This window comes from Chiloscyllium plagiosum, unplaced genomic scaffold (genome assembly GCF_037043375.1).
Source record: "Chiloscyllium plagiosum isolate Xiang-an unplaced genomic scaffold, Cpla_swu_hap1 HiC_scaffold_20, whole genome shotgun sequence".
NCBI classification, from domain to species: domain Eukaryota; kingdom Metazoa; phylum Chordata; class Chondrichthyes; order Orectolobiformes; family Hemiscylliidae; genus Chiloscyllium; species Chiloscyllium plagiosum.
In genome coordinates, this window is record NW_028270158.1 from 43868049 (window position 1) to 43894007 (window position 25959).

The 25959-nt window shown below is 45.4% G+C and overlaps 1 protein-coding gene across 4 annotated transcripts in view; it reads left to right on the forward strand.

Annotated features, from left to right (window-relative positions):
• The first annotated feature begins 1939 nt into the window (after window positions 1-1939).
• The window catches only part of vwa3a (von Willebrand factor A domain containing 3A), a 46129-nt gene continuing 22109 nt past the window's right edge, over window positions 1940-25959 (forward strand). For 3 of the 4 annotated variants that reach the window (XM_087997894.1, XM_087997893.1, XM_087997891.1), the window contains exons 1-18: window positions 2571-3003; window positions 3828-3936; window positions 5088-5212; window positions 5293-5370; window positions 7876-7930; window positions 8443-8544; window positions 8664-8770; window positions 9154-9279; window positions 13017-13125; window positions 13735-13800; window positions 16259-16390; window positions 16476-16614; window positions 17385-17488; window positions 18089-18169; window positions 19056-19150; window positions 19237-19356; window positions 19934-20008; window positions 21017-21155. In XM_087997894.1, coding sequence (XP_087854020.1) covers window positions 2933-3003; window positions 3828-3936; window positions 5088-5212; window positions 5293-5370; window positions 7876-7930; window positions 8443-8544; window positions 8664-8770; window positions 9154-9279; window positions 13017-13125; window positions 13735-13800; window positions 16259-16390; window positions 16476-16614; window positions 17385-17488; window positions 18089-18169; window positions 19056-19150; window positions 19237-19356; window positions 19934-20008; window positions 21017-21155 — 1833 coding nt within the window. In that variant the 5' untranslated portion in view covers window positions 2571-2932. Of the gene's footprint in view, window positions 2065-2570; window positions 3004-3827; window positions 3937-5087; window positions 5213-5292; window positions 5371-7875; window positions 7931-8442; window positions 8545-8663; window positions 8771-9153; window positions 9280-13016; window positions 13126-13734; window positions 13801-16258; window positions 16391-16475; window positions 16615-17384; window positions 17489-18088; window positions 18170-19055; window positions 19151-19236; window positions 19357-19933; window positions 20009-21016; window positions 21156-25959 lie in introns of those variants that run through there. The other variant, XM_087997892.1, reaches the window with a different exon arrangement.

The window sequence follows — 25959 nt, forward strand, 5'->3', positions numbered from 1 at the left end:
ACCTCAATATTGCTTGCATATCAAGGATGTTCAATTTTTGGGAAGGACATGCATAACGGTAAAGGAGGTGGTGGTGCACTGGTAATAAGTGATAGAATCAGTACAACATATCAGATCAGAATTACACATGGAACCAAGAGAGGTGTTATTAACATAGAGACCACCAATCAGTAGCAAAAGTATTGGGCATAGTATTAATCAGGAGAAGCATATGCCCTGGATGATACAATAATAATGGGTGACTTCAGTCTGTAGATAGACTGGTTAAACCTAATCAACACAAATGCTACACAGGTTATGTTTCCAAGTGTGTTAGGGATGGTTTTCTTGAGCAGTAAGTTGAGAAATGAATTACAGAATGTGCTATTTTTGGTCTATGTAATTAAAAGGGCTAATTAATAATGTTATAAAGAACCTTTAGAGATGGGTGACCATAATATGATAGAATTTTATATTATGTTTGAAAGTGGTTCAGTCTGAAACCAGGATGATAAATTTAATAAAATAAATTGTGAAGGTATGGGGTAGGGAGAAAATTGACTGAAGCAGATTGGAATAGCACATTAAAAGGCATTGATTATACATAGACAGTGGCTAGTAGTAAAGAAATACTACAGTTAACAGCAACTATATATTTCTCAAAGGCACAAAAATCTAAAAAACATAAGTCAGCTGTAGCTAACAAAAGAAGTTAAGGATCGGAGAGTGTTGCTGAACAAAGAGACCTTGGGGTACAGGTTCATAGTTCCTTGAAAGTGGAGTCTTAGGTAGATAGGATAGTGAAGAAGGTGTTTGGTATGCTTTCCTTTATTGGTTAGAGCATTGAGTATAGGAGTTGAGTGGTCATGTTGTGGTTGTACAGTACATTGGTTAGGCCTCTTTTGGAATATTGTGTGCAATTCTGGTCTCTCTCCTATAGGAAGGATGTTGTCAAACTTGAAAGGGTTCAGAAAAGATTTACAAAAGTGTTGCCAGGGTTGGAGGGTTTGAGCTATAGGGAGAGGTTGAATAGGCTGAGGCTGTTTTCCCTGGAGCATCAGAGGCTGAGGGGTGATCTTATAGAGGTTTATAAAATCATGAGGGGCATGGGTAGGATAAATAGGCAAAGTCTTTTCCCTGGGTTGGGCGAGTCCAGAACTAGAGGGCATAGGTTTAGGTGGAGAGGGAAAAGATTTAAAAGGGACCTAAGGGGCAACTTTTTCACACAAAGGGTGTTGCGTGTGTGGAATAAGCTGCCAAAGAAAATGGTGGAGGTCGGTACAATTGCAACATTTAAAAGGCATCTGGATGGGTGTGTGAATAGGAATGGTTTCGAGGGATATGGGCCAAGTGTTAGCAAATGGGACTAGATTATGATAGCTGGTCAGCATGAACGAGTTGAACTGAAGTGTCTGTTTCTGTGCTGTACATCTCTATGACTCTATAACAGAAAAGGCCTTAAGTTTCCAGGGAAGTAAGTTTAAATTTTACAATGCAGCAAAGGAAGGTCAAGAAGCTGATAAAGGGTGAATTGATTTTTAATGTAAATTGTAAAAAAGGATAAAACAAACTGTAATAGCTTCTTATGAACATTAAAAAAATGGCTATTACCAATGTGGGTCATGTCCAGGCAAGAGTAAGAAGAACTTAGAACAAAAGTATGAAACTGAAGATTTGAAATAAAACGAAGTGCTGGAGAAACTTAGAAAGTCTGTGAAGAGCACGAGGAGTTAACATTTTGAATCCAGTGACGCTTCTTCATAACTGAATGGGGATGGCAAATGATTGTATTTATGTTGTTGACCGGGAGGGGAGGAGAGTGTGGAGCAGATTGGAAGAATGCCCAGAGCAAAAGACAAAGGGAGTGCTCATAGTAGTAAAGGCTTGATATTGTTTAAGTCAGTTGATGGAAGACTGGCCTAAGATATAGAGTGAGACCAATAATCAATTCCTACACCTGCTGAGGTTACCCTGGAGGACTCTCGTTAAACCGTCACCAGTGTATTGACAGAGCAGTCCAGTTTGGTAGGATATGACGACTTGAAATATGTGAAGACAAAAGCAGGAAGACAGTATATGGAAGCAGTAAGTTTTATTTGCCTCTTGTGATGGTCAACCAAGTGAAACTACTGCTCCGGATTTATTGTATTTTCAGTAATCTGCCGCCCGATTTTTTTTTTTTGCTTTTTTTTCTTTTGCATTCTACAGTAGGTCTGGGAACTTGTATTTAGAAACAGAAGGGGGCGTTTCCTGGACTTTTTTGTGTTATGTGTGGGTCCTTTGCTAAAGCTGTTAAGAATTTCACAATCAACGGATGAATGATTTGAAACATTTACGAAATATTAAAAACCAAGAAATTCAGCTATTGTCATTGTTGTCAATCAGCTGGTTCCGATTTGCAGCTCCCTCCTCTGTTGCCAGGCTACAGTTCTGACCACAGCTCGTACAGAGTGGATCCCACTACTTAGTTTATTTAAAGCAGGAGTGAATCGCATATTTATTAGATGGGTTGAATTTGCTTTACGTGGCAACTAAAATGAAATGTACAGGATTTCACCAAATCTAATGTTTCCCTTTCAAGATTACAGCTAAGAATGTATTAATTTTGTTCGAATGGACTCTTCCATCTCTATTGGCAACAGACAAACAACATCCTGCAGACGGTGTGGAATCCGAGCCAGTGAGTCGGGGACCTGTCAATCACCCGGCAACCCGGGACCCAGGACTTGTCAATTACCCGTCCTCCTGGGTCCCTGGTGATTGAATCGTCGCTGTTAAATATAATGGGATCTGGGGTAGGGTGGGTAGGGCTTACAGTTTCGGGAGAAATTTCACTGGCTGTGCATTATTTTTAATCGTTTGTTTTAACTTTTTTTGGAACAGTCATTCCCGATCAGTTGCTAAAATCGTTACTTGTCTAGTGTCTCGGTTCAGATTGGAAACTGTATTCATAATGACAATGAACCCACACGTTAATAACATGGCTGATATCCTGGCAAATAAGCAGTTTCTTCAAAGTGAACGGTAAGTTTTTTTATTATCGTTTGTTTTAAATCACTGAACCCGGTGAAGATAATTAATGTTGTTTGTCTACAGATCTGAGATGATCAAGTCATTAGACAACAAGTTAGAGCTTCTTTCTAAATCTTTTACCATTGTACCTTTCCCACCTCCTTTCCTGTGGGAGTCCAATGACTGCAGAGTGTTGTTCATCAGGTATCTGATAGCCTCCAAGATCCAATTGCTCTCTTTGTTGGCAGTGCTCTCTCAGCTTTGCTCAAGTGACCGTTCTCGTGCTAGCATAGAAAATGAATACAAAAAGGGTTTTTGAGGATGCAAAGCTTTTCCCTTGATTCTTGGTCCTTACCTCGCTTAATAGTCAACAGGTATTACTGCAAAGTGATCAGCAGCGTGGAGCCTGGCAACATATTTAAACCTTCTTCCTACACATATTGAAGCTGAGTAAAGTTTGCCAGCCGTTCGTTTGTTGGCTGAAGACAGTTCATGAGCTCAGTCACACACCAGCCTCTGGAAATGGCAAAAATGCAGATATTTTCATATTTCTGTCTTGATATTGTTTTTACTTCCATCACATTGAAAGGTGCCAATACAAGACTAGAAACCTGCAAAGAGGAACTTAGCTCCATGCTCTGTAACTGTCTCTGTGCAGAGTCAATAGAATTAGAAACAGAAGGACAACTATTCTGCCCCTCCATTAGGAACAGGCCATTCAGCCCCTCAGTTGGGAACTGGACAAAGAGCAACAAAAGCTAAGTTTAATTTTGACTGGTTGATGTAATTCAGTGGAAGTATGTTGATTTTTAACAATAAAAATGCTGTATTTCAAGGCACATTCCTTGGACACAGAAAAAGCCCTGGCAAGATGTTGCTATCATCGACCTTGAGCCAGATGGTGGATTATTGGTGACTCATGTCAATCAAACCAGTGGGTTGTTGGTATGTAACAGACCTGAATGTCAAATCTTGTGGGAGATGGGTGGCAGTGGTGGCGTGGGGGGTGGACGTGGCGGGGGGATGTTGAACTGTATAATATTCCCCAAATTTTGCAACAATATCCCCCAAGTACTCAAAAGGCCAGGCTCCCACAGTGGGAACTTGTACATACAGTCCAGCCTTCTTTTTAAAAAAAAATCTTTCTGTGAGGTTTCTCAGAGATTTTGTCATCTTAATTTGGTGACTGAGAGACAGAGTTAAACATGTGCCACTTAAAACCTTTCTCAGTTTGAACAGAGGGATCTTTGCACTTGCTCAGGGCAGAGTTTGGAACATTGAACCTTTTCTACATGTTCAATGCTTAAGTGGCCCCTAGTTTTTGGACACACTGCCAGGTTGTGATAGTAACATTTGAAAATTCTTTCTGACTATCATTCATTTCGTACAAGCTTACAGCACAGAGGAAACCATTCATCCCATTGTATTTGTGCCAACTCTTTGAATGAGTTATCTATTGTTTTTATTCTTTTACAGCATGTGCATATTGCTGGGTTAGGGGTGGCTGGGGGGGAGGGGTAGCATTTGTTGCCCGTCCCTAATGGCTTTGAGGAGATGGTGGTGAATCGCCTAGTGAATAAAGATTGAGATGACAGACCCCACAAATGGTGGTGTTGCTCATTCAGTGTTCAATGATCAGAAGTGGAAATCGCCACATCTGGTTTCCTAAGTACTTCCCTGGAGAATGGAATTGGACAACACTGTTTCAATGTTTCTGAAGAGGGGCATGTACCTGGGAAACATTGAATTGCCGCAGCCCATTTGGGGTCAGTGCTGTCAAAGTATTGTGAATAAGGGAGTTCCAGGATTTTGATCCAGAAACAATGAAAGGAGAGCAATGTAGTTCCAAATCAGGATGGTGTGTGGCTTGGAGGGAAACTTGTAGATGGTGGTGTTCCTGTGTATTTGCTACCTTTGTGAGTGGGAGAGTTCATGGGTTTGAGCCCAATTCCCAATCTCTTCTCTCCCTGTAGCCCTACTATTTTGTTTCTTTCCCAAGTATTTTTCCAGCTCCCTGTTTGGAAGCCCACTAGGCAGCTCCTGAGGCTGTGGTTTCTCATCCTGAAATGTGCAATTCTACATTGTGCCCGCTATAGAGAACAGAAGGGAAACGGCCGCTGACCAGTGAAAACCAGACATCCGAGGAGTGGCTGGCCAATCACAGCTTGGATCACCAGAAATTGACACTTCAACATCTTCTAGCACACAGCAGGATCATCACGTGAGTCTAACAGAAGCAATTTGCAGGCAGTGTACTATCTAAAACTTCTTTTAATTGCTTTCCTTCCACCCTCACTTTAGGAAAAAGGATGTGATAAATGTTGAACAACTGCAGCTTGGCTTAGATGTCATTGATAAGTTTGAATGCAGACTTCACCGGTAAGTATTTTTCCTGATTCCTCTCTTGAATATTTACTTGTTCTATAAACACAATAAAGAGTGAATGGAATTGCGCAGGGACAGAGAGAATGGTCTCTGAATCTTGGGGGATACTGAGAGACATGAATAGTTTTGGTTACAGATGGGATTGGGACAAACATCATAGAGGGGGAAGACATGGGGGAAACGAGGAAGAGATAGCAACACTACTGGAGAGGTGAGAAAATCAAGAGGACAGATAGAGAAAAACTGGGGATAGAGAAAAGATGATAAGAACCTGTCTGCACTTCTTTGACTATTCCTCAGCCTCAAAACTCCCCAGAACATTTTACAGACAAAGTACTTTTAAAGTGTCCCTGTAGAAACGTGGGGAACAGGGCGAGTGATAGTGAAGCAATGAGAGGCTAAAGAAAGAATTGCTTTTGTACAGATTCCTTTAGGACTTCAGGATGCTGCAAACCACTTTACAGTCTGAAGAACATTTTGAAGTGTAGTCACTATTGTATGAATGGAAGCACCTCTTTGCACACAGCAGTATTTCATGCACAACCTGTGTATTTGATTTGGACATGCCTGTGTTGGACTGGGCTGTACTAAGTTAAAAATCACACAACACCAGGTTATAGTCCAACAGGCACTGCTCCTTCATCAGGTGGCTCTGCCTACAGTTGTCGAGGCCTCAAGCTCTCGAATCCCCTCCCTACACCTCTTTGCCTATCTATCTCACTTTACTCCTTTAAGATACTTCTTAAAACATATCGTTTTGACCAAGCTTTTGGTTATTTGACCTGACATCTCCTTGCATTGCTCAGTGTTCCACAACCAACTGATGAAGGAGCAGTGCTACGAAAGCTAGTGCTTCCAATTAAACCTGTTGGACTATAACCTGGTATTGGGTGATTTTTAACTGTGTATTTGATGGCAGATTTATCCAGCAAATTATTGACTCTTGTGGCACAGTTGTAGTGTCCTTACCTCTGAGACAGGGGGCCTGGGTTCATGTCCCACCTAGTCGAGAGGTGTGTCACAACAACTCTGAACAGGTTGATTAGAAATATTGAGCATTCACTGACTAGCCCTGGGTATTGCTGTGATGACACCATTTTAATTGCAGGCATTCATTTCAGGAGAAAACCCCTCACATAAAAGCGATTCACAAAATGCCTACAGTGCAGGAAGAGGTTCTTCAGCCCATCAAGTCTGCACCGACCGTCCAAAGAGCATTCCAGCCAGACCTAGCTCCCAACCTATCGCTGTAGCGCCACATGTTACTGTGGCCAATCCACCTAACCTGCACATCTCTGGAGGGAGGAAACTGGAGTACCTGGAGGAAGCCTTCAAAACTGAGGGAAATGGTTTGCAGCACCCTGAAGTACATCAAACCTCTGCCACCAATTGGTAACCAAGGAAATAAGGGTCTTATGGTTTAGTGAAGTGCCCCTACCTCTGGCCCAGGGGCCCACATTCAAGACCCACCTAGTTCAGAGGTGTGTAATTACATGTCCAAATAGGTTGATCATAAATATCTTGAAATCAGCCTCATAACAATCAAAAACAGTTCACTTTCCATTGCTAGCAAACACACAACATAAATCATGTGAATAAAGATTGAGATGACAGACCCCATAAATGGTGGTGTTGCTCATTCGTTATTCAATGATCAGAAGTGGAAATCGCCACACCTGGATTCCCAAGTACTTCCCTGGAGAATGGAATTGGACAACACTGTGAACATTGTTTCAATGTTTCTGAAGAGGGGCATGTACCTGGGAAACATTGATTGTGCTGAGCAGTGGGAGAATTAGGCAGGGTAGAGATTCTACAATGGTGCCTGATTATCTCTGGGAATCAGGCAGTCCACTTGAATGAAACAGGGCCTGTGGTTGTATGAAGCCTCTTGAAAAAAATCAGCTGGATGGGCTGAATTACCTTTATTCTGTGCTGCCATCCATTTCTTGTGATTCCCTTCACAAACCTGAATTGATCTAACTCTCACCAAATCCTATCCAACAATGACTGTAGTGCTGACTGATCTGCATTGACCCCTGCGTCAAGCAACAGTTATATTTTGAAATTCTCATCCCTCTTTTCAAACTCCTCCATTGCCTGCCCCTCCCTAATCCATCCATAAACCCTCCAAGATTCTGCATTGCTCTAATTCTAGCCTCCTAGCTTTTCAAATCAGAATTGTTCCATCATTGTGGCTTTCCATAGGCCTCAAGCTCTCAAATTCTCTCTCTACACCTCTTTGCCTATCAACCTCAATTTCCTCCTTCAAGATACTTCTTAAAACATATTGCTTTGACCAAACATTTGGTTATCTGACCTGACATCTCTTGGCATTGCTCAGTGTTCCATTTTATTTATTAACCTTTCTGTGCAGCACATTGGAATATTTTCATACATTAAAGGTGTTATATCAATTTAAGTTGCCATTCTTCCTCATATAATGGTCAAACTCTGCTCAGGTCTTTGTTCAGACCTATCTCATTTAAATATTTTCAGAATGACTGACCTTTATCACCAACGGATGGAATGGCTGATGGAAGGGAGCAGAAAGGTTAGTTTTCCCTCTTTATGATCCAGAACAGAGTCATACGGTAGTAAGAGGCCAGTTTCTTTCCACCAGCTCTATATAAATATAACATGTTTTATTCTCTGTAAGAGATCAGCATCTGCATTAAAACAGGAACATGGCAATCCTGACTTGAAGAGCCTACTTTGGAACTTGGACCTGGCCTATTATAAGGCAACACTCACCAAACAACTTTCAAAAGGTGTTCTCAAAGACAAATTAAAGACAGAGTTCCTGATTAATTGAAATTAAATGATCAGATTTTACATCTGTTGTGAAGTGTTGGTATTTTTAATGAGCAGTTTTGTGATCATAGCTTTTTTTAAATAAGTGATTGAACATTTTTAATGTAATAATTATTTACAAGTTCATGCAACAGTTTTTTGGGGGAGGGAATGGGTGTTAATATGACTAGGAATTTGTCAGTTTCTTCCCCACCATGAAAACCATTGATTCTGTTTTGTTCAATACCTCTCTAACCTTGTATCTACCATTAGATGTTCGGCTTGGTGAAAGGTTCTCGGGTCGGTCTGCTTATCGACTCCTCTGATGCAAACTGTGGGCTTGGCCGACTGCAGGACTTTCAGGCAGCTCTCCTGGTTAGTGTGTTGGTAGCTTAAAGGCTATTGCGTAACGGGGGAAAAGACCATTTCATTTGGAATAGCTGCTGTGAGGAAGATTTGTAGTGTCATGTTGAACTCTGTTTCTTGATTCACAGCGTCTGCTGGATGAACAGCTCTGTTTTAGGAAGCAGTTTTATTTCCTCTCCTTTGGTAGTGACCTCTCTGAACTCTGGGAGACCCCACAGGATGTGAACATTCGCACGTAAGTGACATTTGTTTGCTCGTCCTGTTTCCATTATGGATTGACGTTTGCCTGTCACTGGTGGCCATGCCTTTAGCTCCTCCAGACCCCAACTTCTAGGGTTTCTTCCTTACCCCTCTGAGACTCTCTTTCCTCATTTAAAACAGTTCTTCAAAACATCTCTTTGCCACCTGCCCTAAAATCTGCTTGTGTGGCTTGACATCAACCTTCATGTGTTAATCACTCCTGTGAAGCACTTTGGGAAGTTTTTCTGTGTTTGTGGTTGTTGTCGAAGAAGTGGGGATTGAGATTCCATTGCTAACATTACAGGAGCTGATGAATGCATCATCATTCTCACACATCCTGCCCAATTTTATCGATGGTTGTGCTGTTGTTTGTCACAGCTTAGACGAAGCAAGGCAGTGGGTTCAAGATCTCCAGCCCAGCGGGAGCTGCAACCTACTTAAGGCCATGAAGAAAGTAATGAAAGTGAAGAAGTTGAATACTCTTCTCATTATCCTGGGGTCATGGTAAGAAAACATCAGAAACATAAGAAACGAGTTAGCGGTGTCTCATTTGTTATATTTACGTGCCGAATGGGAAGTAACACACAGGCCTCATGACCTATGAGAAGAGACTGAGTGGATTGGACCTGATTTCCCTGTGGTTGAGAAGAATGAATGGTAATGACAATGAAACATATAAGATTCTGAGAGGGTCTGACAGGGTGGATGATGACAGGTTGTCTTCTATGATAACAGAGTCTAGAACTCAGGATTACAGTTTCAGGATAAGGGACCGTCCATTTCAAACTGAGATGAGGAGGAATTTCTTTACTTTGAGTTTTGAATCTTTGAAATCCTGTGGCCCTTGCATGTTCAGTTATTGAACACATTCAAGGGAGATTCAGTTTTGGGGTATTATGAGTATTAAGGCATTTGGGGATCAAATGGAGAAGTGGAGTTGAAGTAAAAGATCAACTGTGATCTTATTGAATACTTTTGTGCGCTTTTATCTGATATTCTTTCATGCAATGTGGGAGCAGCTGACAAGGCCAGTGTTTAGTTCCCTTGAGCTGAATGTTTCAGAGGACAGTTAAGAGTCGGTTACATTATTGTGGTCTGGATTCACATGAAGGCTGTATAAGAATTTGAAACTTCCTTCCCTAAAGGACATCGATGTGCTTTTTACTTTTGTGTTTCTAAAAACTGGGGATGAAATGAGAAAGAAAAACAGTTTTTAGAGTAGTAAGGTGATGGCCTAGTGGTATTATCACTAGACAATTAATCCAGAGACCCAGATACTGTTCTGGGAATTAGGTTCAAATCCTACCATGGTGGTTTAAATCAATACATATCTGGAATTAAGATTCTTATGATGAGCAGTCATGAAAATCCCTTCCAGGTCTCTAATATGCTTTGGGGAAGGAAATCTTCCATCCTTATCTGTTGACTCTTAACTGCGGGATGGGCAATAAGTGCTGGCCTAGCTAGTGACACCTTCATCCCATGGATGAATAAAAGAAAACAGTGTTTCATTAGTAACCTAATAGCCATGGCAGGCATTGTGACTAACTGTTTGAACGAGGAGTAAGTGAAGTTCAGGTTGCACACCATCTCGAGCTGGGGCTGTGAACTGATACAGCTCCTATTGGCAACAAGTTAATTGGTCTGTGGACTAGTGACAGTTATCAGTGACAGAGACCTTTTGCATCTGTGTGATTGGTACTTGGCTGCTGAGCAGCTTGGAGCTGAGAGTTACAGGGAGAGAGAGGGCAAGAGGTATGCAGACCTTCTCCCAGGCCAGCAGCTGCGTGTTTTCTGCAATCCAAGACTCAGTTTAAACCTGAAGAAAACAGGCTACCTTTCTTCGAGCAGTTAATGTCAGCTGTGACATTTGAATTGATAAATCTGTAACATTTTCTTATGAAACTGGTGGAAACATCGAGAAAGAGACATCTGAGCATCAAGGACATAGTGAGCTGATTCCATCTTATCATCAGAAACAGAAAGCAAAGACCCTGAATTGCCTTTCCAGTTTTTCCACCTTTGCCAATAACCTGTCTCCCTGATCGCAAGATGGTGGCACAATAGGATGATCCAGCTGGACCTTCCCTGCTTCACTAATTCCTTTTCCTTTTTCTTTCTTTTTTTCCCTTATTTCTGCAGTTTTTCTTCCCCCTTCCCCAACTTCCAACTTCTCAAACTTATTCTGCCCAGAGGTAGTCTAGCCCAGCGCAGAAGAAGAGTCAGAGACCATGCCAGCGTGGGAGACGGGTCGCAGGCTGCAGCCCAGAGCAAGAGCAGGCCAAGCCAGGCTGGCCTGGGAGATGTGTCGCAGAGCAGGAGGCAGGCTAGAGCCCGGAACAGGAGGCAGGCCAGAGCCCAGAGCAGGAGGCAGGCCGGAGCCCGGAGCAGGAGGCAGGCCAGAGCTCGGAGCAGGAGGCAGGCCGGAGCCCGGAGCAGGAGGCAGGCCGGAGCCCGGAGCAGGAGGCAGGCCGGAGACCGGAGCAGGAGGCAGGCCAGAGCCCGGAGCAGGAGGCAGGCCGGAGCCCGGAGCAGGAGGCAGGCCGGAGCCCGGAGCAGGAGGCAGGCCGGAGCCCGGAGCAGGAGGCAGGCCGGAGCCCGGAGCAGGAAGCAGGCCGGAGCCCGGAGCAGGAGGCAGGCCGGAGCCCGGAGCAGGAGGCAGGCCGGAACCCGGAGCAGGAGGCAGGCCGGAGCCCGGAGCAGGAGGCAGGCCGGAGCTCGGAGCAGGAGGCAGGCCGGAGCCCGGAGCAGGAGGCAGGCCGGAGCCCGGAGCAGGAGGCAGGCCAGAGCCCGGAACAGGAGGCAGGCCAGAGCCCAGAACAGGAGACAGGCCAGAGCCTGGATCAAGAGGCAGGCCGGAACCTGGTACAGGAGGCAGGCCGGAGCCCGGAGACGGAGGCAGGCCGGAGCTCAGAGCAGGAATCAGGCCAGAGCCTGGAGCAGGAGGCAGTCCAAGCCATGCTGCCCTGGGAAGCTAGTCCCAGAGGCAAGTCACAGGCCAGAGCAAGAGCAGGAGGCAGTCCAAGCCAGGTCAGCCTGGGACACATGTCCCAGAAACAAGTCCCAGAGGTGAGTCCCGGAGGCAAGTCCCGAGCCGGAAGCAGCAAGGCCTCATATTCTGAATCATGGCGGGCACAGACTCAGTGAAAAGGACTACAATCTGAGTACTTTTAAAGATACTTTTTATTCTTATTCTGGACTTTGAGTAATTTGAGTACTTTTTAAAGCCCTGTATTCCTATGCTAGACTATTTTCTTTTACTCTTTCAATTCTGTAACAAACACTTAAAGCATCTGTGCCAAGGTACTTTGTGCCAAGGTACCCTGTGCCTAAGATATTAGTACCAAAGAGGTGACCTTACAAACGTTTCACTGTGTTCATTCAAATGCACTTGACAATAAATGTGTGTGTGTATATAAGGCATTATAGTTTCAGTTAGTAGTGGAATGTAGCAATGGTCTAAACCTATTTACCTGTAGCTACAGTCAAATTGTTTCCAGTTTTTGACTGGTACAGAAAACTGGTCTATACTTTCTATTAATCTTGAACTGGAAGCAGCTAAAACTAAGAAGCTGCACAGAGTGTTGCCTGACCAAGAATAAGTGACATTTTAATATGTATCCCCTGGTATCTGGTATTATCGTGATAAAAGCAAGAGTAGAAGCAGCTGCTCATTCAAGTACAATACATTGTATAGAGAAAATATTAATGTCTCATTAAACTTTTTCCAAAAGTGTTGTGTGTTTTTCTTTACTGATAACGAGCAGCTGAATGAGGTCCATAAGCAGCACCTAGAGATGGTTTATGAAAAGCTCTTGTCTGTAATTGCAGCAACTCAGATTGAGCCATGACCAAGAAGGTTGTGGGTTCCAGACCCATTCTGAAACACATGAACTCAAACTCTAGGCTGACTCCTCAGTGCAGTACAGAGAGAGTTGCTGCATTTGTGAAATTCTGTGTTAAACTAGAGCTCCCTGTTCTATCTGAGCTGGCAGTGATAGATCTGGGCCACTATTTCATAGAAGAGCAGGGACCAGTGTTTACATCACCTAAATCCGATCATCTGCTCTTTATCGCTGTCCTGTTTATGGGAACTTGCTGTGTGCAATCAAGTTGCTATGTTATCTACATTATAATAGTGACTACACTCCAAATGTGCATTGTTGGCTGTAAAGTGCTTTTAAGGCATTCACTATTACAAAAGGCCAAATATAAATGTAATGTCTTTCTATTCCTTTCAGTCCTGATCAGACAGCAGAGATTTTGGCTGACTATATGCAGCAGTGCATGCTGGGAAGACATTTGCCTTTCCAGACTGTCGCTTATGACTGTAGCCACCACATGACTCATGTAAGTAGCCAATCAGAAAGTGCTGCACTGTGAGACTCTCGATTATGGAGACTCAATTATGTGCCATGATACAGTGAATCATTACAAGGCTTCCATCGCATGACATCACTTTGGTTATTATTGCCTTGGTGTCTCTCTCGAAGTATTGCAAATATCTTCAGTCACATTCCCAGAATGAAATTTGGGAAGTCTCAACCAATCTCTACATTTCACAGGTTGATCTCAGATTGCCGCTGAATTTTTGTTTGTGCTTGGCTATTTTGCACAACAAATCTGTCAGATTCTTGAAAATATGCCATGTACTTTAGGAGGAATAGCAAGTGCTTGGTGTAAATAACTAAATGAAAGGCAATGAAGAGTGAGCAGAGAGACCAGACAGAGTTCAATGATTCATTCATTAAAAGTTCAAGTGTAGTCCAAAATCAAATTCAGTAAACATCAATTGAACTTTTCGGTTTTGTGAATGTTGATGTAGCATATGGGTATTGAAATCATGAAGTGTTGATTAGGATCTATTGCCATGAAAGAACAATGTTCTCTGATATGATTCAGCCCTGTGTCTGATTCACGTTATTTATCTCTGACATGTTGCACATTTTATAAATCCAGATGACACTGAGGTCCCTGGTGAAAGTCTCAGGAGGACGTTACCATTTGTACTCTACCAGCTGTCAGGTAATTACTCTTCACAACCCGAGCTGCATCTCTTTATTCTCTTCTTGTTTTTCTCACTGTCTCAATTGACCCTTTTCCTAATGTAGAGAGATTGGAGAAGCAAACATATGGTAGCTAAATTTACAGATGACCCAAAGACCCACAGGAAAGTAAGTCATGAAGAGGACACATATTGTGTCTACATAGGGATATCGATAAGTTAAATGAGTGAGCAAAAACTTGGTAGATGGAGTACAATATGGGAAAGTGTGAACTTGTACATTTTGGCAGGAGAATAGAAAAGCAGCATATAATTACCGAATTCAGAACAAAGAAGAATCTGGATGTCCTGCTGCATGAAATACAAGAAGTTACTGTAACAGGTACAGCAAGTGAATAGGAAAGCAAATGGAAGGTTGGTGTATATTGCAAGAGGAATGGAGTGTAAAAATGAGGATGTTTTGATGCAGTTGTGCAGGGCTTTACTGAGACCACATCTGGAGGGCTATGTACAGTTTTGGTCTCTTTTTTTAAAAAGGAAATCATTGCATTAAAGAGAGTTCAGAGAAAGTTTACTCAATAGTTTCCTGGGTTGAGGGGCTTGTCATTTGGGCAGGTTGGGCTTGTATCTTTTGGAGTTTAAAAAATAAGAGGTGAAAGGCTAATTGGATAGTTCTTTGAATCTCAGTCATGATGGGCTGAATGGCCTCTTGCTAACGTGTAGGATTTTATGGTTTAAATATTGGAGCATATTTCACCTGCATCCTGAAAGTAACCACTAAGCTATGATATGTTATTATTTAGCACCTTTAACATTGAAAGATGTCCCACAGTGTAAACAAAAAGTGATAATGAAAGAAGGGTATGGGGTGGGTGTGACTGAAAGCTTGGTGAATGATTTGAGTTTTATTGATGATCATAAAGAAGGTGAAGAGTAAGGGAAGGAATTCGGGAACCCCTGAAGTCTAGCCAGCCGAGCACATAGCAGTCAGTGGTGGAGCAAAGGAACGGGAGCGATATACAAGACACAAGAATCAAAGGAATAGAAAGTTAGTGGTTGGGATGGTACAAGGGCTGGAAGAAAGTCCAGAAATAAGGAGGGCCAAGGAGCGTTTTCAAATCAAAGATCTGATTTAGGATGATCAAACAACCTCTGACTTATTGCTGAGACAAGACTTTGAACTTCACCTCCACCAGCTGTAAAACCGTCCAATTCTCTGAACTCCTCAAACTTTAGTCTTCTGTGCATCCCCAAATATAATGGCTCCAACATTGATGGCCATGCCTTCAGCTGCCTTGATGTTCAGTTCAGGAATTCCCCCATTAAACCTCCCTAACTCTCTCTCCTCTCAGTTGCTCCTTAAAATTTAACCTCTTTATCAAGCTTTTGTTCATCTGCACTAATGTCTCAATTAGTACAGCACAGGCACAGGCTCTTTGGCCCTCCAAGTCTGTGCTGACACATGATTCCTTTCTAAACTAAAAACATTTTGTCTCTATGCAGACAATAACCCGCTATTTCTGGCCTATTCAAGATGCCTCTTAAAAGTTGTATCTGCTTCTGTCACCTCCACTGACAGCACATTCCAGGCAATTACCACCCTCTCTCATTGCCTTTAAACTTCCCCCCCCTTTTACCTGAAATCTATGCCCCCTAGTAATTAATATTTCTATCCTGGCAAAAAGACTGTAACTATCCATTTTATTCTTGCCTCTCATAGTTTTATAAACCTCTACCAGGTTGTCCCTCAAAAGTTCAAGTGAAAACAAACTGGGCTTGTCCAATTTCTCTTCATACCTAATACTCTCCAAACCAGACAATATCTGGTAAACAATTTCTGTGCTCTCTCCAAAACCTCCACATCCTTCTCATATGCGGCGACCAAAACAGTGCATGATATCCCAAATGAGACCTAATTAAAGTTCGATATGGATGCAACATGACTTGCCAATTTTTTTTATACTCTATGCCCTGACCAATGAAAGCAAGCGTTCTATATGCCTTCTTGATCACCTTATCCACTTATGTTGCCTTTTCAGGGAACCACTGGCCCTGTATACATAGATCCATCTGTACGTTAATGCTTCTAAGGGTCTGCCATCTACTGTATACTTCTCTCCTGTATTAGACCTTCAAAATTGCATTTTTATGTACCTGAGGGTCAGATTATATTTGGTAATGCTTGTGGCAGTGCTCTGGCATGTTTTACTATGGTAAAGGTGGTGTTAAAAGCAAAATTGCACATGCTGGAAATGTGAAACAAACCCCGAAAATACTGGGGAAACTCAGCAGGTCTGGCAGCTCCTGTGGAAAGAGAACCAGAATTAATGTTTCAAGTCTGATATGAGTTCTTCAGAAAGCATTTTGTGTATGTGTTACAAGTTGGTGTTGTTGCATTCAGTTGTGTGAGTTGTATTGAGTGAGTGTGGGGTCGCTGCTGTTGATGGGCAAATTGTTGACTGTCTTCCTGTCCCACAGACCAAGGGCTGCTGGAGCAGTGATCTCGAGGTCTTGATGAAGGAACTGCAGCAAGCCAGCAATATATTGGAGAAGATTCAGGAAATACGCCAGGGGCTGCTGGGACACTCTCTCAATGAGGCTGCGGAGCAGGTAGGGTTTGGCTGGGACCTGTAGCTGTCACTAGTTTTGGATGATGTTTTAGAGATGTTTCATGCTTTTGTCCTCCTGGGCCTAGATTACAACTGAGGTTGCCAAGATACCGCCTGCTCGATTCCTACTCCAGCCGCCCAATCACGATGGACCTCTCTGCCTTGAGACTTCCAGTTTCCTGCCCAAGACCTCTGCTGATTGGCTGAAGCAACATGGCTTGAAAGGTAAATATACAGGTTCTCAACGTGACTGGGGTTTGCTCCTGGGGCGATGGCTTTTGTATTTCCCGGTGAGGCCCCTGTGGCTGGGTGAATAATTCCATTCCATAGACCATTCAGTCCCTTCACTGGTGCTGCTTCTCCATGAGACCCACCTTGTAATGGCAAAGGGAGCCACAAGCTGGGCATCATTAGTTCAAATCCTAACAGGGCAGGTCAGGAAATTTAACTCCTCAAATCTGTGCCAGCTCTAGATACCAGGGGTTCAGTGAGGCCACTCCTGACCGGGTCAGAAGGTGCAACATCTGAATTCTGTTCCCAGTTGTCCCAGGACAGGGAGGGGTCAGATCCGCAGGTGATCCTGGGTGGACTTCTGAATTCTGGACTCACATCCAGTTGGTGTTCTGCTCCTTGTATAGATTGTGGTTGTACGTTGGCCCTCCTGTTATACAGGACTGTCCTCTGTTACTAACTGAGTTAAAGGTGGTTATGGCCATGGAAGGAGCCTGTAAATCCTTTCGTTCCTTCATACTGCTCCTTTAGGGAAGAGTGTGAAGATATGAAGACAACAAACACTTTCATTCCTGTTCCCTGATTTTCCCCAGGGGCTGCTCCCCAATTCCTGCCCCAGGGGCTGCTTCCTGACATTCCCCTACCCCCTTCCCCCCTGCCTGCTCCCCGATCCCCACCCTGCCAGTGCTGCTGTCCAATTTCCCTGGTCTGTGCTGCCCTTGTGAGTTTGATCCGGTCTGAGGTGTCGTCTTTACATTTTCCAGCTAAGAAGCTCAGTCTGTACCAAGTGTTGGCACCGAATGCATTCTCACCTCTGGAGGAATTTGTGCCAATTCTTCGCAAGACCGTGTCCTCGACATTACATGGGGTAAATATCAGCCTCTCTCGTGTTTGTTCATGAACTCATTTTAACTCTGAATTTCCCTCGATTGTTGCTGCAATTCTCAGGACTTCCAAACTCTTCCTCCTTCCTGTGCTTACTATGTTTAAATCTGACCTCATCACTCTGACTTGAAATCACTCCCTGAGGAACCTTTCGACTAACACGATTGATTCTTCCTCCAAACACATCAGCTTTCTCAAAAACTAACCTTGGTGTTGCTGGATGATTTGGAATTCTGGGGCCTGCCCCATGTCTTCCACTCCACAGTTTATGTCTTTCCCCTTCTCCAGGTCACCAGGCTTTGTGTTCTGATTGAGATCTGGATGTTGCTTTCTGAAATTAGCTACTAACTCCACTTAGCTGCTGGTCCTAATCTCAGCCTATCTCTCCAAGATGGAGTGTGGGGACCAAACCACTTGGCTGAGGACAAACTACTGCTGACACTCATGGTCCACACAGCAAGGTTGGAGCTGGATCCTGTGCTGAAGTAACATCAAGTGAAATGTGACTTGTGGCTATCCAGTGGCTATCCAGTGTACTGGCCTCTGACTGATGGAGAGATTAATGAATGTATTTTCCACACAGCGAGCAATGATGCAGCTGGAATGGCATGATGGGACAGTGAAGAATGTCCATGTAGACCCCCCTCTGTTGTACGAGTACCAGGTAACAATCCCCAACCAATACATTCCTCAATCTGTCTCCACCCCACCCCCACCCCCACACCCTCTCCCTCTCTTTCTCTGCCACCTTTTTTCTCCTTACCCTCATCCACGTGTTCTCTGCATTTCCCATGTTCTGTCAATCGTGCTCTCAGGATGCCTCTTCCTGCCACTTTCTGTTTCTCTCTGCCTTCTCTCACTGATAGTTCTACCCCCTCTCTCATGTGCTCACATACACACACACTCTCTCTCTCTCACACACACTCTCTCTCTCACACACACATTCTGTCTCACACACACTCTTTCACACTCTCACACTCTCACTCTCACACGCTCTCTCTCTCTCTCTCTCTCTGTCTGACACACTCTCTGTCTGACACACACACTCTCTCTCTCTCACACACACACAATCTCTCTCTCACACACACTTTCTCTCTCACACACATTCTGTCTCACACACACTCTTTCACACTCTCACTCTCACACACACTCTCTCTGACACACACTCTGTCTGACACACACTCTCTCTCTCACACTCTCTCTCTCACACTCTCACACACTCTCTCTCACACACTCTCTCTCACACACTCTCTCTCACACTCTCTCACACACACACATTCTGTCTCACACACACTCTCACACACACTCTCTCACTCTCTCTCACACACACTCTCTCTCATACATACACATTCTGTCTCACACACATTCTTTCACACTCTCACTCTCACACGCACTCTCCCCCTCTCTCTCTCTGACACACACACTCACTCTCTCTCACACACTCACTCTCACTCTCTCTCTCTCTCTCATACATACACACAGTCCACCCCACCCATCCACACACACACAAACCCTTTCTCTAACAAAATCTCTGTTTTCTTCTGACTCAGAAGCAGCTGGGTCGAGCGATGAGCCATTTTGAGCGGAGAGCTGACTGGCTCTCCACCGGTAGCAGGAAGATATGGGGTAATATTTGTGAAAAGAGGTCAGTCATTCCACTCTGCTCCAGCATTGTACACATCGCCTGAGGTTGAGTTACTGTGGTTCCTGACTGGATTTGTTTTTGTTCAGGGTGGTAATATTGGTGGACATCTCAATCTGTAACTCACTGCACATTATCCACATCCAGCACTCCCTGCGCCTCCTGCTCGAACAACAGATGACAAATAAGGAAAGCTTCAACCTGTTTGTGTGAGTTCTGGGGAAGACACTTATGGAAAGGCTGAGCTCTGTGATCAGCTCCCTGTGCTGTGGGAGCTGATTATATTTTCCCAACACTTTGGCACATCCTGGGGTCATGGAAAGTGCCAGGCAAATTCAAATCTGTCTCTCTCTCTCTCTCTCCATCCTGCACTCTCTATGTCCTCACCCACTCCCTCTGTCCCACTCCCCTCCTGTCCTCCTCTCCTCCCCCTCCCTTTCCTCCCCCTTCCTTCTTCCATTTCTTCCTTCTCTGTGTCTCCTCTTCCTTCTTGCTTGCTTCTCCCTCCTCTCCCTCTCTTCTCCCCTTCCCCCTCTTCTCCCCCCTTCTCCCCGTCTTCCTCTCTTCTCCCCATCCTTCTCTTCTCACACTTCTCCCTCCCCCACCATCTCTCTCTCTCTCTCTCTCTCTCTCTGCTCTCTTCCCTATTTGATATCCTAATGCTGTTGTTTAGCTGTGGTGTGACTGGCTGAGGGTTGGTTTAGTGTGGTATTGGGTTGCGGCTCATTTTTCCTGGTTGTTTGGGAGTTTAATGATGAATCATTCACTATATTCCCCTGTTTGTAGGTTTGGTTCTGAGGTTCAGCAATATCAGCCCCAAATGGTGCCAGTTACACCAGATAATCTGCAGGCAGCGTGGAGGTGAGTTCCTGCAATTTAATTTTCCTGACTGATTCTTTCAGGTCCATTTCTGGTGTTTTGGGCTCTCCTACTGGCCATGCCTTCAAGTGCCTTGGCTTCACCTCCCAGAATTGCCTTCCTGAAGCTCTCCTCAATGTTCTTGTGTGAAACCCGCAAAGTCCTCCTACTGTCTGACTTTGGTGCAGCTCCCTCGTATTAGCCTTTGTTCAGTTGGTCTCACTGTTGGCTCACTCTCCCTCTGGTTGTGAGATGCACGGTTCTGGCTTTAAATGCCATTCCAGCGCTTGAGCAGAAAAATCAGCCTGAATACGAGAGAATGCAACAGTGTTGAGGTGCCATCTTTCAGATGGAAGATTTTACCTCAAAATCCCATCAGCTCTCTCAGGTTGATGTATAGGTACATTGGAACTTGTTCACAAAACAGCAAACAGTTTCTCCCTGGCGTCCTGACTAACATTACGAAAGAAACAGAATCCGGTTATTACTTGCTATGTATTACAACCATCCACCCTTGGGTCTCTGTGTGGAGTTTGTGTGTTCTCCCCGTGTCTGCCTGGGTTTCCTTTAGGTGCTGTAATTTCCTCCCAGAGATGTGTAAATTAGGTGGATTGGCCATGCTAAATTGCCCATAGTTTCCAGGGATGGGCAGACTAGGTGGATTAGCAATGGAAAATGCCAGGGTTGGGTCTAGGTGAGATGCTGTTTGGAGGGTCAGTGTGGACTCGATGGGCCAAATGGCCTACTCCCACACTGTAGGGATTCTGTGATTCTGTGCTTATTGACTAGCATTTCCTGCATTATAATAGTGACCTCACTTTAATTAACAGTAAGACACTCAGAAATGTGTGTTTGTCACAAATGGAATGAGATAATTACAGATATATTTTCTATACTGAATCTCTCTTCCTTTTATCATTCACTGGCACTCATCAGAACCTTGTAGGTGTTCAATGGATGTGGACTTCTGTTCATTGTGATGGTCTCTGTCTCTCTATGCCCCACGTTTAGGTGGGTCCTGACTCTGGAGTGCAGTGGCAGTCGGAATTTCATGGGTGCATTGAAAGCAGCAACAGAAAATAATCTGCATGAACAAGGGGATCCTTGTGGCATGTACCTTCTTACCAGTGGAATACCTGATCAGGAGATGGTAGGAAGGAGCACTGAATTTGAAACAACAGTGTTTTACACTAATGTCCATGTTTTAAACAAAGCAGCAAAACTCTTCCAGAGATTTACAAGGGCTACACCGTAAATCTATAATTTACCACAAACACCAGTTTCCATCTTTTCCCTCTGGATCCTTTCTCTGTCCAAAAGCATACTCCCCATGGGAGAAAAACTCAACTCTTTTAGTTTTGAAAATAAACTCAATTAGCAAGTTAACAAATCACCCAACAACAAGAACCACACTTTGTGATTTAAAATTAAAAACCCAGTTCAGAAATTACAAACATTTCCCAACAGAAATTATGCAGCAATCACAAAAAAATCAAAATGGGGCGAATCAGAGATGGGGGCGGAATCAAAATGGTGTTTCTGGGGGAGATAATGCACCCCACCCTCCATGCTGCCCATGTCACTGTGAACACACAGGGCCAACTGTAGACACTGCACACTCCCTCTCCATACTGGCATGGGTGTAACCATGAGAGCAGGATGAACGTAAAGTTGCAAAAAGTGTGCAGTCTCAGACCAGACAAGAAACCTCTCCTTTCCACTTGGCAGGACTCTGGGGATTTCCATGAGGAAGCTCAGGCTAGGGGCAGAGGCTCTTCCGGGAGGATCTGGAACCCAGTGCTAGTGTGGAATTCTACCCAAGCACAGGTACCACGCCCCAGAGCTCCCTCAAGAACACAATGTTTTTTTATACAAAGAGACCACCGTCAAATTTTAAAAAAACTTTAGCTTTAGAAACCCACCACCAAATAAACAAAACAATTATTGACAAATTCATGAATTCAGCTTTTTTTTATATGATATCATGCACAACTTTCCCACCACCAAATCACTGTGACTTTTTTTTGTTCTTAACAATTAACTACCACCACTGTGCAAAGTTAAAAATCACACAACACCAGGTTAGAGTCCAACAGGTTTAATGGGAAGCACTAGCTTTCGGAGCGACGCTCTTTCATCAAGTCCACAACCACCTGATGAAGGAGCGTCGCTCCGAAAGCTAGTGTGCTTCCAATTAAACCTGTTGGATTATAACCTGGTGTTGTGTGATTTTTAACTTTTTACACCCCAGTCCAACACCGGCATCTCCAAATCATAACTACCACCAGTGATTACCCATGCAGCTAACCAGAGGTTTACAAGCAAAGCCCATTATGGGCAATGTGAAACTTCAGATGGGTAGGGAGAGAGGGAAGGGACTAAATCAAAAAAGAGTTACAAGGTAAAATAAAGCACTGTATCCCTATGTTGCCTCCCTCTCTCTAGAGACATCAAGAGCAATTTGCTCCCTCTCTAAGGCCTCCCAGGCATGAACGTAATCTTAGAAGAGGGGCAGAAAGTTGGCAGGTATGGTCCCCTCCACAGCCCATTGCCTGCCAAGCCCAGATCCAAGCTACATTGTAAATTGCTCTTGAGATATTCTTAATCAGTGTGCTGTAACACAACTCCAAAACAGCCTAGGCTTGTACTTGGGTCTTTTGCGGCCAGAGGTAGGGACATAACCACAATGCCACAGGAGACCCTAGGATCAAAGAAACTAGTTTTGAACCCCTACTCTGCTGAATCACAGAGAAAAGTGTTACCACTGAGCTAGAGCATCTGCTAAACTCAGCTCTTAAATATAAAGTCCAATGATCAGCAGCTCCTCCCAGTTTAAGTTGGACCTATTCTGGTTGACTCTGGATCAGTGGTGCTGGAAGAGCACAGCAATTCAGGCAGCATCCGAGGACAGGCAAAATCGACGTTTCGGGCAAAAGCCCTTCATCAGGAATAAAGGCAGAGAGCCTGAAGCGTGGAGAGATAAGATAGAGGAGGGTGGGGGTGGGGAGAGAGTGGCATAGAGTACAATAGGTCAGTGGGGAAGGAGATGAAGGTGATAGGTCAGGGAGGAGAGGGTGGAGTGGATAGGTGGAAAAGGAGCTAGGCAGGTCGGACAAGTCCGGACAGGTCAAGGGGACAGTGCGGAGCTGCAAGTTTGAAACTAGGATGAGGTGGGGGAAGGGGAAATGAGGAAACTGTTGAAGTCCACATTGATGCCCTGGGGTTGAAGTGTTCCGAGGCGGAAGATGAGGCGTTCTTCCTCCAGGCGTCTGGTGGTGAGGGAGCGGCGGTGGAGGAGGCCAGATTACAGATTCAAAAACACCAGCAACGGTTCTCCTTCAAGATCCTCCGCTCCACGCTTGCAGCAATGCACCGGCACCTAACCTCTCTACAGTCTGCCCTGCCTCAGCTGAGGGCCACACTCTCTCAGAATTGCAAAGGACCCACTCTGTACTACATCCTCAGGAGAATTCATACTCTCAACAAACAGTATTTCAATTCCATCTCAAACATCAAAAACTGTAAGTACAACAAACTTTTATCTACCCACCTCCATAACCAGCGCTCCTTGAACATTCCAGAAGATTCCCCTGGCCTCGGAAACGCCATTAGCCATGCGGCTGATGCAGCTACCACCCCCACGCTGATTGATGATGTCACTTCCGCCCCCATCATGGCCACTCCCACAGCCACTTCCGGCCCTCACATCATCGCTGATGCCACACGCTCAGTGACTTCCACCACCCCTACTGCCGTGTCTGCCACCACTTCCGACCCCACCAGCGCCACTCACCTGCATTCTGCTGACAGGCCCCCCACAGACCCCACTGTCACTATCCCCACCCCCCAGAACCCCGAGGGGAACACTACCCCTGCTCATGACTCTACCCCCATTCCCCCCACCATCACACCCACTCCAGGTACTGGCTCCGACCCCACTCCCAGCTCTACACCCACACCAGCTCCCAGCTCCCAGCCCTGCCGAGTTTTCACCATCCCCCCAGACCTCCCCCTCACTGAGGACGAACGATCAGTCCTCAGCAAAGGACTCACCTTCGTCCCCCTCCGTCCATGCATCAATGAATTTAATACACGCCGTGACATCGAACAATTCTTCCGTCGCCTCCGCCTCCGAGCTTACTTTCACAATCAGGACCCCCGCCCACCTTCCGAGGACCCCTTCGCCCACCTCCAACACACTGCATCCACCTGGCCACCCCGCGCTGGCCTATTACCTGCCCTCGACCTCTTCATTTCCAACTGCCGCCGGGACATTAACCGCCTCAACCTGTCGACCCCACTCCAACCTCTCACCCTCACAACGCGCAGCCCTCCAATCCCTCTGCTCCAATCCTGACCTCACCATCAAGCCAGCGGACAAAGGGGGCGCAGTGGTAGTCTGGCGCACTGACCTCTACATCGCTGAAGCCAAACGCCAACTCGAGGACACCTCTTCCTACCGCCCCCTTGACCATGACCCCACCCCCCATCACCAAACCATCATCTCCCAGACCATACAGAACCTCATCACCTCAGGAGATCTGGAACCCCGCACTGCCCGGTTCTACCTCCTTCCCAAGATCCACAAGCCTGACCACCCTGGCCGACCCATTGTCTCAGCATGCTCCTGCCCCACTGAACTCATCTCTAACTACCTCGACACTGTCCTATCCCCCCTAGTCCAGGAACTCCCCACATACGTTTGAGATACCACCCACGCCCTCCACCTCCTCCAAGACTTCCGTTTCCCCGGCCCCCAACGCCTCATCTTCACCATGGATATCCAATCCCTCTACACCTCCATCCGCCATGACCAGGGCCTCCAAGCCCTCCGTTTTTTCCTCTCCAGACGTTCCCAACAGTACCCCTCCACCGACACTCTCATTCGGTTGGCTGAACTGGTCCTCACCCTTAACAATTTCTCCTTTGAATCCTCCCACTTCCTCCAGACCAAAGGGGTAGCCATGGGCACACGTATGGGCCCCAGCTATGCCTGTCTCTTTGTTGGCTACGTAGAGCAGTTGATCTTCCGTAATTACACCGACACCACTCCCCACCTCTTCCTCCGCTACATTGATGACTGCATTGGCGCCACCTCGTGCTCCCGCGAGGAGGTTGAGCAATTCATCAACTTCACCAACACATTCCACCCTGACCTTAAATTTACCTGGGCCATCTCTGACACCTCCCTCCCCTTCCTGGACCTCTCCATCTCCATCAGTGACGACCGACTTGACACTGACATCTTCTACAAACCCACAGACTCCCACAGCTACCTGGATTACACCTCTTCCCACCCTACCTCTTGCAAAAATGCCATCCCGTATTCCCAATTCCTCCGCCTCCGCCGTATCTGCTCCCAGGAGGAGCGGTTCCACCATAGAACACACCAGATGGCCTCCTTTAGAGACCGCAATTTCCCTTCCCACGTGGTTAAAGATGCCCTCCAACGCATCTCATCCACATCCCGCACCTCCGCCCTCAGACCCAACCCCTCCAACCGCAACAAGGACAGAACGCCCCTGGTGCTCACCTTCCATCCTACCAACCTTCGCATAAACCAAATCATCCGCCGACATTTCCGCCACCTCCAAACAGACCCCACCACCAGGGATATATTTCCCTCCCCACCCCTCTCCGCCTTCCGCAAAGACCGTTCCCTCCGTGACTACCTGGTCAGGTCCACGCCCCCCTACGACCCACCCTCCCATCCTGGCACTTTCCCCTGCCACCGCAGGAACTGTAAAACCTGCGCCCACACCTCCTCCCTCACCTCTATCCAAGGCCCCAAAGGAGCTTTCCACATCCATCAAAGTTTTACCTGCACATCCACTAATATCATCTATTGTATCCGTTGCTCCCGATGCGGTCTCCTCTACATTGGGGAGACTGGGCGCCTCCTAGCAGAGCGCTTTAGGGAACATCTCCGAGACACCCGCACCAATCAACCAAAT